At 37.1% G+C, this 14965-nt stretch overlaps 1 protein-coding gene across 1 annotated transcript in view; it reads right to left on the bottom strand.

The window, feature by feature from the left end:
- Positions 1-6575, bottom strand: part of LOC134672404 (fatty acyl-CoA hydrolase precursor, medium chain) — a 42439-nt gene extending 35864 nt beyond the window's left edge. Inside the window, exon 1 of the mRNA XM_063530287.1 lies at positions 5816-6575. Within this exon, the coding sequence (XP_063386357.1) occupies positions 5816-6233 (418 nt within the window). The 5' untranslated portion in view covers positions 6234-6575. The remainder of the gene's footprint in view (positions 1-5815) is intronic.
- Positions 6576-14965: the final 8390 nt, after the last annotated feature.

Here is a 14965-nt window from a genome sequence, read left to right as displayed (position 1 = left end):
TGTCGGATGTCGTGGCGATTTTTAATCGTGTGTCGTTGCCGTTGTTCTCACTATGTCGGATGTCGGATCCGGATTTCAATCGGGTGTCGGCGGTACTGTTCCCACTAGTCGTCTGTCGTGCACGATCGCAGCTGGCGTGTATTTTTCGAGTGGGTAGCGAGGCTTAGTACAAGATGAACGTTGACGAAATGTTTGTGGTTTTGTATTATTTGCGAAAGAAACGATTAGAGGCAGTTAAAAAAAGGAGATATTGGGTACACCCAATTCTCAGGGAAAGATTTACCTTAGGAATATTTCAGAATTTGATAGCTGAATTAAGAAGTGATGAAGTGAAATTTTTCAATTATTTTAGAATGTCTATAAGTACATTCAACGATCTACTATCTCGGATATCAGGATGCATAAACTACAAAAATACAGTATTTAGAGACTGCATTTGCACTGAAGAAAGGCTGTCCATATTTTTAAGGTAAGATGCGAGCGATCGCAACGACGCGGCAGCGACGCGCGGGTGTGTGAGGGGGTGCCGCGCGGGCGGCGCGGGCGAAATCGTTCCGACATCCGACAAAATGTGAACAGCGCTATATTCACTCGTACGCAAGCGAGACACGACACGATTTTTTTCCGGGCTGGGAGGGCTGGCAAAACGCACGACATTTTATGTCGTATCCGACACAAAATCGTTGTCGGACGAGTGTGAACAGCTTCATATAAAATGTTCTGCCAGTGGAACGTACGATTAAAAATCGCCACGACATCCGACTTAGTGGGAACGAGCTCTTAAGGTGCATAATGCAACCCGCACAATATAAATGAAGACCGCGGTAACTCATGGCCGTCAATTAGTGGCCAGTGGGCGCCTGAGGGCCTACCGCGAACCACGTTCGACGTGTTGCCTCTCTATCGCACTTGTATATTCGTACGTAAGTGTGAAAGGGAGGGAACACGTCGAACGTGGATCGCGGTAGGCCCTTTGATTGCCCACATTTATCACAGATTGTGGGACAAAGCGGACTGGAAGGGTTGAGATAAGTTCCACGGGGAATAAATTTACGAAACCCGATATTTATAAAATGAGAATTGTTTTGAAAAGGCATTTGAAAATCTGTTTTACGCTTGAATAAATAACGTGAACAAAATTGTAGAATTTTTGAGCTAAAAGAAATACTTGATAAGGAGTAACGAATCTATCTTGTTCACGTTCCAACGCACGTTTCAATAATAATGTCACTGACAACTGACGTTTCAACATATATATTTTTTACAGATAAACTTGTATACCTAACTACCCGACTAAAGTTTATGTAGACATTAGACATTGAGGTAGGCATCACAGATTTATACCTGACCTTCCATGACGCTTATATCGTCGGGTGACAAGCAAAAGTCACTAAGTACTATCAAAAAATTAAAGTAACAATGCACTTTAATACACTTGTAATACGGTTTATTGTCCAATAATTTCAATGGTGTTAATAGTTAGTGACTTTTGCTTGTCACCCGACGAATATGTTATTGCGAACGATACGTACAAATCCGGAGATAAGGTCAACCGGGATAAATGCAACAATGGGATTATTGCGGCGTCTATCTAGTTATTTTTTAAACAACATTAATAAAATTATAAGAGCTCCGGAAATCTAGAAAACAAAATATAGAGATAAAAGTCTGAGGTACTTGGAAATAAAACTTAAAGGATGTCCTGAAAAACCATATTCGAAAAATATGAAGTAGACCCAAATTTGCCCAAAGTTGCATTTAGCCCGATAGACCTTATATCCTGTTTTGTGAATTAGCCCGTGCTAATGCCAAATAAAGTACCTACCTAACGTTACTATACTTAAGATCAAATTTCAGTTACTAGCAACATCAGAGAAGCAATTTGTAACAAACCCAAGTAACGTAAGATCATTAGAAGTAAAACAAAAGCTTGTAAAAACATATCAATCGTTACGTTAAATCCCACGTTAGCATGTTTTTGTCTGCACTCTCCAATTGCCTTTGTCCCGGCAATTAGTCACAAATGCTCGGGCTCCCGATGGCCGCTAATCGACGCCCATGAATTACGAAGTAATCAACGTCACACGGACACAAAATACGTGGTAAATAACTTCCTTATTCATAAACACACTACAAGCCTCAATTAGCTAATAATCGTTTGCCTTTATCTGTCATTTTGACTTATATATTTTGTAAGAAAGGGATTAAATATAATTTAACTAAATACAGTTTTATGAATAATTAACGATTTGTGACTTCTCTAGGGCTTGCATTATCCGTCCATTTTTTGTATCCAGATATTTCGAATATTTATAATTTTACTATACGAATAAAACGGATAATTCGAATACTTGCTTTTTATTTAACAAATCTCACATGAACTTCATAAAAAAAAATTGAATCAAAATGTACGTTTAAAGGATGCGTAACAGCTCACGAGCTATTTTCAAAAATCTTACAACTTAAATAGATTTGACACACCGACTTTACGCATAAGCATAGACATGACAATGTGTTGTTCTATCATTAAGCTGGTATGGTGATGGAGACCGAAGGTAAACGCATCGTCATTGAGTTTAAGTCCATTGAAATCGTCTTGGTAATTGCAAATATGAAAGTTTATTTAATACTTACTAGCGACCCGCTCCGGCTTCGCACGGGTTAACAAATGTACCAAAACCTTCCCCAAGAATCACTCTATTGATAGGTGAAAAAGAAATAAAACAAGTTCTTTGGTGAATAACATTGTCCGTCACACATGCATGACGACAGCGCGTTACGCGTTACGCTGTCTCGAGTTTATCATTTTTTTCCCTACCTCAAAAAGTGTTCAGCGCCGCTAAAGAAGTTTTCACTTCAACAAAGTTAATTAAAAAGCACGTGTAGATATTTACTGACTTCTGAAGTCAAAATTTTTTACTATCTAAAAATATCGAATAAAGAAGAGAACATTCGTCTGTTAATAAATTTAATGTGCCAGATAGGTCAATGCTATTCATTACTCTTTGGATAAGTTCTCCTTTTTTCTAGTTATTACACTAAAAGGGTAAAGTAATTTTCTAGATTTAAAAGCAATATTCCAAGCACTTTGACACTGCGGTAAAATATAAGCATATCAGTGTAAAATATTGCCTACTCTGGCCGGGGGCAGCGCGTTCGAACTCGAACGAAACGATTTATGGCTAACAATATTTTGAATAAACAAAGCTTTCTTTGTGTATGTGTAATATTTGGCCATGGTTTATAATATAATTTCTACAATTTTTTAATTTTTTAACGAGCAGAAACGTCTGCGAACGATGCTAAAAAAATAATTTCTACAAAGTTTTAAAATGTTCAGTTCATAAAAGTCAACCAGCTAAAACTAACTACAATTTACCACGTCTAAAATAACTAATAAAATGACGAAAGAATGAGTCATCGAATGTTTGTTTGAAAAAATCTGTGGTTAGTAGAGTGCAATAGAAATGATGCAAATATGATAGATTTTGATTACGATGGTTGATTTCATTGAAAAATAACTAACAAATTATTAGTAATTGATATGGATAAAATATTTAAGTATATAGATAGACTGTTGATAAAATCATGGTTGTGCACAAAAAGTGCGCGAGTGTATGTGAGTGTGTGCGAGTGTGTGCCAGTGTGCACGAGTAAAGTAATAGTTACATATTGTGTAGAATTTATTCGCAAAAATAATAAGTTGTACAGGCACTTATTAATTCTATTCCGCCATAAAGATTCAAATAAATAACAAGCAAACCAATTAGCGTAACATAATCAAACTTTACGAGACAGGCCTTATTAAGTTGTTCTACTACAAATAACCAAAACTTATTATACCTAAATCCTACCAAGACTTATTAAAGCTACGCAAGTCGCCACACTCGTAGCTAGCAAAATGCGACCAAAATGGCCCTCCCCGAATCGGGCCTAGAAAACGACCGTCTTATCTGATCGAGGGGGAACCTTGTGAATTTTGAAAACTAGGTTAATGAAGGACTACGTATGCCCATTTTTATTGTATTTTATTATTTATGAGTGATATTGTCGTGTATTTAAATATATCGTCACGCCAACTTATTATGCAGCTAATCCCTTAGTCATATCATAAGGGTCAGGTATTTTTTAGGGTTCCGTACCCAAAGGGTCAAACGGGACCCTATTACTAAGACTTCGCTGTCCGTCCGTCCGTCCGTCCGTCTGTCACCAGGCTGTATCTCACGAACCGTGATAGCTAGACAGTTGAAATTTTCACAGATGATGTATTTCTGTTGCCGCTATAACAACAAATACTAAAAACAGAATAAAATAAAGATTTAAATGGGGCTCCCATACAACAAACGTGATTTTTGACCAAAGTTAAGCAACGTCGGGAGGGGTCAGTACTTGGATGGGTGACCGTTTTTTTTTTTGCATTATGGTACGGAACCCTTCGTGCGCGAGTCCGACTCGCACTTGCCCGGTTTTTGTTTAGGTAATTTAGTGCTTGAGGGATTTCAGAGATTATTATAAGACGCAAATAAGATATCCTTAAGAGCCTAATTTATATACCTGCTCAGTCTAAGCCCTAATTAACTGCACGAAGAACGAGTTAGGTATTTAAATTCTTTAATTTATTAACGGACATGATTATCAGTCAGATTTTCGCCGTCTAATTTGACGTTTAGTCTAAGTATTAGTAAGTAGGTAGTAGTCTTAGGTGAAATTTTAGCAGAAGAAACTTAAAAAATTCAAAATTCAAGCCTTATTGACACTTCGTAGTCCTAAAAATTCTGCGTAGCACAAAGATACAAAAAGATTATGTTTTAGGGCCTACTTTCCTATACGAGAATGATTGCAATGGGCTATACTTAAAGGCCTCACGTTGGCATAGAGCGGGTTGAGTACTTTACATACCTATCAATGACATGTTCTGATAAGCTGTAAATATAAAATTATATTCTTAATCTGTGAAATGTAATTCCAAATACTTACATAATAATATATACATACGCTTGAAAAAGAGTAACCCCCCTCCATTATTTATAAGTCGGAAAAATATTACGTCAATTTTACTTAATTGCACACTAGCGACGAAGGTAATTATAGCTTAAGTTATGGCTGCTGTTAAATTCAACTATGCTATTATACAATGAAGTATTTGAACAAATTAAATTATTTTCCAGGAAATATTTTCATTTGTTTTTTTAACAAGTAGAAACACTACTATATAAATTATAAACTGAAATAAATTTTATTTCAGTTTATGCTATTATAGTTTTAATTTAAGGGCCTTCCTTTGTCGTTAAGTTGAATTGCATGAATCGATTTTATTTCTTTGGTTTATTATTTTAGTTGATTTGCTTTTAGATTGTACAATACTGTAATTTTTATTGTATTTGAGCAAGCAAATTTTAAATCGTCGGCATCTGGAGCATTACGTGAGATAAATAATATGTCGACAGCAAAAAGGCAGTAAACCAATATTTATTTGTGTAACTTATTTTGCTTCGGTCTTTCATTTTACATAAATCGCATATTTATTTGACGATTCATAGCTATATTTCATAATAAGAAGATAGGGCGTTCTATAATAAAAAGTACTGTGCATAATACTTACTCAGAAAATCAAGCCTTACACAAACAATGAAAATTATCCGTAAGGAACGCGCATGTATTCAAAACTATATTTAGTTTCTATAACCTCTTGCTGCTCAGAGGTCTGTAAAAAGGCCATCTATCCAGCTTATATTTAACCTTATCACACAAATTTTCCCCATATCTTCCTGATATAATTAAAAGATGATTTTACAACAAAATAGTTTCAACTCACCATCAGGAACGTAAACGTTCAGGTAAAGACAATCTTCACTGAATTCCTTCTTCCTAGGCTCCTCCAATTGATCTTCAAGCAGCGTAGCAAACAGTTTATCATGCTTACTCAACTGCACTCTCTGCACATCTCCCTCTTTCTCTTTAGGGTCACTCTGCATACAATCAGGGGCAAACGTCGTTGCATTCCTCACATCCTCCCAAGCCGGCAAAATTGTGTAATCTGGTGCCTGGAATCTCCTTGATTCAACCGGCGGTTGGGCGTAAGGGATCCCTAGATACGCGGCGATTCTCTTTGTACGAAAACGCGTCATATACACTCCTGATATTGTTCCTTGATTAACTAGAGTGATCTGTTGTGGTTCCCTAGCTGAGAGCACTAAGTTTATTGTCAACAAGAGTAAAGCTACGCAAATCATGTTTGAAATACTGGCCACAATAAAAATAAAACTAACACAAACACTTTTTTATTTTCAAATATAGAATCGTTCGAATTCGATGTGCATTTGTTTGAAACAGTTTCGGTATTGGTGGGTGCTCGTGTTCGAAGGTGGTGCGTTACTGTTCTCGTGCTGACTTCGGCCCGTAAATATGGGGGTTGGTGGTTGTTATAGCGACCAAGGAATCGCTTTTGTGTACCGCAAGTCTCGCAGAAGTGGCTATTTGTTTAACGTTTTGAGGGGAACGTGATTTGAATGAGGCGTGGCGAACAACGACGGAATATATATAGACAACGCATTCCATTAAAAATGCCTTCACAAAATCGCTAATGATCACCGCGCTTGTTTACAATGCAAAACAGGTTCTGTTTAGCTAGCTTTCCGCTTATCTTTAGATGCTGTAGCCACCGTGCAGATCAGGATTTCGACGACTCAAATAATATTGAACAAGTTCAAATAGTTTTAAATGTAGGTACATCTGATTGGCCTCGATATAGCGTATGAGAGAAAATACCTCCCATTGGTGAGAAAAAACCTCCCAATAGGTACTAGCCGAACCCGACGGCTGCATTTAGTTACTCCATTATAGTTTACACAATAAAACGTTGCATATACGCAACAGGCGCTATGAAAAATGACTCGAAATCAACTATGAATCGGTTTGTCGAATCGGCAGCTACGAATCTCGGCTTAGGTACCGCCTTTAGCCGAGTTGCACGCATTACAGTGTTAGATAACGACTACTACTAAGGATTGGTGCTGCTTTAGGCTCAGGTGTGGAATGTGCGATCCTCCAACTAGGGGTACACTTAGCCCACGTACGCAACGTATGCAAATGCATTATGTAATCTGGACCCTGAAATTTATATGCTTAGAAACATCATTGTCATGCGTTGTGTTGCCTACGTCAATTATGTTTATAAGCATAAAAATTTCATTTGCAAATAAATACCTACTTTCATGTTATTTGAAGGAAAAGTTCGGCATGTAGGCATAGGGTAGGGTGGTCTAAGACTGCGCACTTAAGGTTTGACACGTGATAAAATAAAAACAAACGGTATAAATGAAATCAACTTTTGTTATTTTCTTCCCGAATAACAAGACAACATAATTTTAAACACTATTTGTAGATAGGATCAACCAATCTTGATATATTACAGCATAATTGAAAAATGAGAAATGCGCATTCTTACACTACCTGTGTTGTAAGAATGCGCAGCGTGATGTGTAAGACTGCGCGGGTAGGGTAAGAATGCGCGGTACCCAAAAAGGCTATAACTATTTACATAAGTCACAAGCAAAAGCGGCAGCACCCGTGTACGTTGTGTATTGTTTATGCCACCATTCATTACAAGCGATGCACGCGATCCAGTCTTCAGTAATAGGATCTTTATAGATCTCGCCACATCACGGGCTTGTCTAAGAGGGTCAACATGATTTACAGCAACATATCTTGGCTTGTAGATGGCGCTTGATGTGTATCTTTGCCTTCAGCAAAATTAGCCTCATTATATCGTTCTATAATATCGATTACAACATTAGCCAAGAAATCGGCTTCAGTGAATACCTCAGGATTATAAGGCTATATTCGTGTAGTTTTAAAACTGTCAGCATCATCTGCGGGGTTTGCAGCTTTGAGACAAGCTGGTGTGAAGGTTTTACACATTTGGAATACAGTTATAGTTCTTCCTGGGTTATTTCTGAGCCATTTTTCATATTAATGTGGAAATGGATGTGCAAGACTGCGCGCGCATTTTTACACGGTTGTACCATGCGCATTCTTACACATTCCTTCATTTTCACTAAAGCATACTGGTAACGCCACCTATGAAAAAGAACGTGAACTAGCGACTCCCATTCAAACGCGCAATCGCATACGCGATGCAATTTCAAGATCTCATCTTTTAATTTACTTAAGACAATTAGTGACAATACATTTAAATTGAAGAAAAATAAGATCAACATGTGATAAAAACTTCAAACTCACCTAGAGTGTCGTATTTTCACAGTAAACTAAATTAATTCCTGGGGCAAGAACAAGTGCCATTACACTTTAAAACAACACTGAAGTTAGCCACGAACTTCACTTTGAATCTAAGTTATGACGTATGCGCATTCTTATCGACCGCGCAGTCTTAGACCACCCTACCCTACATGCATGTATAATTGTAAAAATTAAGGGAAGTAAATTGTTGAACTTGTGTCAGCTTCATACTTATAATTGATTTACGAAAATACAATTTTTCGTAACTCCGGGGATTTTTTAAGGACATACGGTGAGAATGCGTTTACCTATGTATATTGTACATAATAATATCCATCCACTAAATTTTATCGAAATCTGACGAAAAATTCGACAGCTAAATAAAAACGGCCCAAATATTTAATTTTTGTCAATTCTAGTAGTGAATAAGTAAATGTTTGCAAGCAGCGGGGCTCGCGTGACTCGAGTTGAGCTTTAGCGTCATTGCATTTGCTTCTGTTTCTTACGTACCTCATCTTATAGAGGTAGGGCGACTTGACTTATACATATTTAATTACACAAACGGGTCTACCGCGATATAATTTCATTGTTTTTACCTTTAATTCCGACGTTTCAGCTGAACTGCACCAGCTGTGGTCACGGAAAGACTAACGTCCCAACAAATGTCAACGGAGATATAAATAAAACACCACTAAACTACCCGAAATTAGTTTATAAAAATGGATTAAAGGTCGGAATTAAATATAAAAACAATGAAATTATATCGCGGTAGACCCGTTTGTGTAATTAAATATGTGTACAAAACGCGAGAGTTTAAAGTGTTAGACTTGACTTATACCTAAATAAAATAAATCTTATGGTACAATCCTACACAAAACTATACTATACCTACACTTCGAGGCATTACGTTTGGCCACGTAATGCCCCAGGAGGACCGCAAACAATGATTCGATTAATTCGATTAAATGAGCTCTTAAATTGCGGGCATCCTTCTCTGTCACTATAATTACGCCTTCATTGGAGTAAAAGAGAAATATCGTGACATTTTACGAATTTAGATTTTCGCGGTAGGCTTTCTGACCATAAAAGCGGCAGCGGCCGTCCACCTACCTGGATGCGAACAGTCCAAAATTATTTTCTGACGACGGGCTTAACGCCGGAAACGACAGAAAAGCGCCAAAAGTGGCCAAAGAGTATCAAGAGAGCTGACCCTCAAAAGGAATAAAGGCCAGCAAGCCTATTATGGATCGCTTTATCCACATTTATCCACGTGATAAAACAACTGTCACTTTTTAACTCTGCGGGATAGAAAGAGACGGATACCGTTTTATCACGCTGTCACGTAGACAAATACGACCATCATATCCGTACTGGGGATTAATTGTATCTTACACAAATATATTTAGGCCTTCAGTTTGCTCAATAAGGCTTATATTGTGGGCGTTAGACGACTGACGTGATATTCGTCTATGAGCGGCTAGGAGTTAGTGAAATAGACAAATCGAAACATATTTTAATTCAAAACTTTTTATTATTTGGCTTAATGATAAAAAAATGTAAGGGTGGGCAAATGATATCATTCATCTGCTAAAAATATATATGTACCTATATATTTTTTGGCTTCATTTTGCTATTTAACGATCATAGAAGATCCTCTTGCCAATTACTTATTTCTATTCTATTGAAATCTATCTAAAAAAGACCACAAAAATGTGGCCTCCGTGAAACTTATCTCTGTAAATTATTTTATTAAATAGATATATAGATACATATCTTAAAATAAGCTGAACCAGAAAAGCTAGTCCTATCTATGAACATTGTTAATTTGTTTTAAATATGATACTATTTTATTTAATCTACATAATTTAATTGCTTTGGAAATAATGGGTTTAAAATATAGTTATACCAAGAAAAGTCTGCAGCGATGATAGCCCACGCAGTGCAAGGTTTATTTCAAACGTCAAGCCGCTAATATCAAATTATGACGTTTAAATAACATTTGCTCTGCGTGGGCTATCAAAATCACTGCAGACTGTTTTAGGTCTGACTCTATGTTGTCTTTAATATAGATTTATACTTAGAAATATCTTTAATAATATTTTTTATTTTTAATAGTATACTTACACTATACTTACAGAAACGCAAAAAAAGTTTCATTTCTAATTTTGAAATAACTTTAGGTGCTGTAATCCAGTAGGTAATTAAACCTTTTTTTTTTCAGTTTTTCTTATTTTGTAAATGAGTAGGTATATAATTATTGGAAATACTGCAGTCGAACTATACGATAGCATGTCGTGCGGCCGGGCAATAATATCGAGAGCGCGCCCTTTCACACTGCGGCATGCCGACCGCCGCTACACATGTGCACACTTTATGTTAATGTACAGTCGGTGCCCTAACATAAGTATTCAGTTTTCCATACAATTAGTATGGCGACGTGGGTACATTAAGTTGGGGCACCGACCGACCGTACACTCGAGAGCTTAGAAAATGCGTAATTTGTATGGGCATTTTTAAAAACGTGACAATTTATATTGATTTTTAGGGTGTGAATTTAAGTTTGACACTGAAACGACAGTTGTACAGGTTTTACCTACCACTTTCTCATATTCATACTTACCTCATTTATGCCCTACGATTAAAATCGCGGGAGACGTGTTGGGTTAGGTTACCTTTTTTTTTTCAAAATGTTATACCTACTCAAGTCACCTTTACCGTTACCGTACTTTGGCTTCGGCTGATTTCTCTTTCAACTAGATTTACGTTGTCCTGCCATTTCTTTCATATTCACGTAGGTACATACCTACATGCATCTTGTCAATTCATTCGGTTTACAAAATATTGAAAAAATGTTTTAAAACATTTAAAATTTTTGCTTATATCTCTTCCACATAATTATTTTTGTTTTCTGTAAAAACGACGAAGGCCATCAAATTAAAATGAAACGTTGAAACTTACACTCTCTTTATTTTTAAAAACATTTTTTTGTTGTATAATATAGGTACGTACTTACATTATTTAAAAAATATTTTAGTATTTTAGAATTATACGTCCGCTACGTATATTTAATTCTAAAATACTAAAATATCTTTACACTTACGTCACTTTTGACACTAGACATATCTAATCCATATCGTATATTCTTAGCCGTAATATTTGACTATGTTTGACGTATCTTAAAGTGCAAATCGGGCCGTAAGCGTAAACTAAATCTATGGCCGTAAGTATCTTACAAATACATGATGGACGAGGACGATTGATGTTTGAAACGTTGGTTACAAAAGTTTTGACAAACTCCCAAATACATGCATAAATTTTTAATCCGCCTGAAAGCAAAATCTGTTTTCAGTCTCGATTCTCGATTTCTAATATTAAATTTGAATCTTAAATGACAGATCAATAGAGTTCATTTTCCTTCTACATCTAGTGTAGGTATTTAATACCTTTCGAGCGTCCCTTAACGATTTGCGGATACGTGACACTTTAGAATTTCGGAGCGCTGTCGAAACTTATACTCCCAAAAGAGTTCGATTTATAGTTGACTGAACGCAGCAAAATGAATAAAAATACGCATGTGCGTTGTCTTTTTGCGATTCCTCTGGGTTTGAATGGATAAACATTTTTAGAATTTTATACGTATTGAATTCTTTGTCCACGGTTTCAAATTGGCTCACGTTCAATCCGTATACTACTCAAATTTATTTTCACCACACCAGCTCGGAAATGTTTACTTTGCACTTCAAAAACGGATAGCAAAGTTGCATTTTATTCACATGTGAGGCAAAGTAATCAAATACAAATTTTGAGTTGTTTTCTTATGTTTGCTGGTAGAATTGACTTTTAAATGATGATTTTGGATGATACATATTTAATAACATTTGTTTTTCACTTAGGGGCAAATTTTGTTTAACCCTCATGCTTTGAAACCCTCGCAACGCTCAAGATTCCATTTTTCGAACCACTCGCTACGCTCGTGGTTCAATTTTAGTATCTTTTGCTTGCTCGGGTGTCAATATTAGCACGAGCGGTTAAACAACAACTTTGCCCCCTTGTAAAACAAATAACTATTGTTTGTGCAGTATTAATGAGGGTTTCCGCGATCCAGTTTTTCACTAGATGGCAGCACCATGACGAGAGGTCTTTTTGACAGCTGCTATCAAAATCCACCAGTTAAAAAAAACATGGTTAAACATTATTGGTGGATGTTGTCAGCAGCTGTCAAAAAGACCTCTCGTCACGGTGCTGCCAATCTAGTGAAAATCACGATCGCGTAAACCCTCATTGATTCAAACCCATTGTAGGCCAAATTCCTTATTACCTTTTATTGTTAAGGCACTACAGTTAAAGGTGACAGTCCAACGACAGCTGCATTACTGTTCATTTTACTATGGAAATTGACAATAACATCGACGCGATCACTACCAGTAGTGCAGCTGCGGTCAGAAATGGAATGTTACCATAAGGCAATGCTAAGAATCGTATAATAAAATGAGTTTTTTTTAAATAAGTGCGTTTTTCTCAATTTGATGAAATACAAAACTTCAGATTTTTCTGTGGAATTGCCTGACATTAAATTTTTGTTTCGTAATTTTCCTTTGCTTATTCTTTTGTATTCCCGTGCGGGCTTTAAACGCACTCAAAACTTCTAGTCCCCCTGATTGATGTAGCCTGCATTGCATCTTCAATCATCGCGCCTCAATAAATCACACCCGGTTGCTCTGGGTATTCCTATGCCTTGCCAAGCGCATACTGGCTGGCTTTGAGTTTTAGGGTAGTAGTGTAAGTGGCCTTTAGCCTTTAGATTTTATGTTTATTACAGTCTGGCCAGTAATTGTATCTAGTCAAGTACAGGATGATTTTCGTAAAAAAACACGTAATACTTGTTATTAAAAATATTCATTTAATTGTGTTGCTAATGGCGTCTCAATTCTTATTTGATTAATGTGAGGAACTAGAATGTACAAAGTTCTCTCTTTGAGGGAGGCCTAAGTATGTCCAGTGGACATCCTCTGGCTGATATGATGATGGTGATGATGATGAAGTACAGAGTGAAATCGTTTGACCATACGCTGAGGGGTGGATATGTAGGTCATACTGAACAATTTTTACTATGGGACCAATCCCGAAATCGCGCAAAAATTCTGCCGTCTCATACATTTTGGTGAATCACATGTCAATGTTTTCTATGGAACAGCAGATTTTTCAGCTGAGGCCATCGAGTTCATATTGTAACTATACTGTACTTTACTTGGTGGATAAACAAGAATAATCATAATAAAATAATATTCGTGTCAGCGAACGGTCTCATAGCGAAGAGTCTCGACCAACACCTAGAGACACTCTCGCTGAGTGGTTGGAACAAGGGTCAGATGCACAACGCGGTAATTTTGGACACAGCGCGTATAGTAAGTCGATTCCTCATTCTGCGCCCCTGACCACCGGCAGCTTGGACCCTGCCCCGCTGCCGGCGGCACCCTAGGTTAGGTTTTTTATAATGTGTTTATATATTTTTGGAATGTTTTGTAAGTGTTTTTATATTTTACTTTTATATTCACATTGTAAAATCCTAACCTAAGACCCTAATTGAATAAAGGAACAATATTAAAACTAAAGTTAACTAGGTATACTTGGTCAAGCAAATCTAGTCAGTAGAAAAAGGCGCGAAATTAAAAATTTCTATGGGACGATAACCCTCCGCGCCTACAATGTTTTAAAGTTTCTGCCTTTTTCTACTGACAAGATTTGCTTGACCACCTATTTCCCCTTCGTACAGGTGTGGTAGAAGCTACAGATTGCCTACATTCAACATAGCCTACGGGAACAGCAACTAAGTTGAATAGATACGAAATGGCGTATTTGCTACCAAATACACTTTCACATTTGGCGTTCTGTTGTTAAATAACACTATTATAGGCAAATATTACATGAGCCATTAAATCATACCTTGTCTGGCCTCGGCACGGCTTGGCTGGATGGTGTTTCTCTGTAATCGACTGCCGGCTGCCCATAATTTTGAATTATGCGATCGACAACACAAACGCAATTCTTCCTATTCGCGATTCCGATACAATATGGATTCCACACAACTGCAGTTTACTACATTCGTGATTCCACACAGTTGCTTTTTTTACGCAATCGAGATTCTTCCTATTCGCGATTCTACACAATATTTTTTCGACGCAATCGTAGTTTACTACATTCGTGATTCCAAACAGGCGTTATTTTAACGCAATCGGAATTCTTCCTATTCGCGATTCTACACTATTTTTTTTTTAACGCAACCGCAGTTTACTACATTCGTAATTGCACTCAGTTGTTATTTTTACACAATAATACCAATAGCGTTTCATCTAAATAAATTCATATTTTTAACTCGGCCGCAATCAAGCGGCGATGATAGATGGGTAGGTAGTCTAGCGGTGGGAGCGGACAGGGCGACTTTTAACCCGGAGTCACGGGTTCAAACCCCCGGCTCGTACCAATGAGTTTTTAGGTACTTAAATATGTTTTTTTGATCTTTACCAGTCGCTTTTCGGTGAAGGAAAACATCGTGAGGAAACCGGACTAATCCCAATAAGTTCTAGTTTACCCGGGCATTTTCACTTAACTGCATGTGCACCTTTAACGGCCGGTTAGCAATCGTTACAAAACTGACGGTCAATGTCAAATCCCATACATTTTGTCAGGAAAGTAACGGTTAGACGTTACTGAAACACGACTCAAGTCG

This window comes from Cydia fagiglandana, chromosome 17 (genome assembly GCF_963556715.1).
Source record: "Cydia fagiglandana chromosome 17, ilCydFagi1.1, whole genome shotgun sequence".
Lineage (NCBI taxonomy): Eukaryota > Metazoa > Arthropoda > Insecta > Lepidoptera > Tortricidae > Cydia > Cydia fagiglandana.
This window is presented reverse-complemented; position numbering and strand designations above follow the sequence as displayed.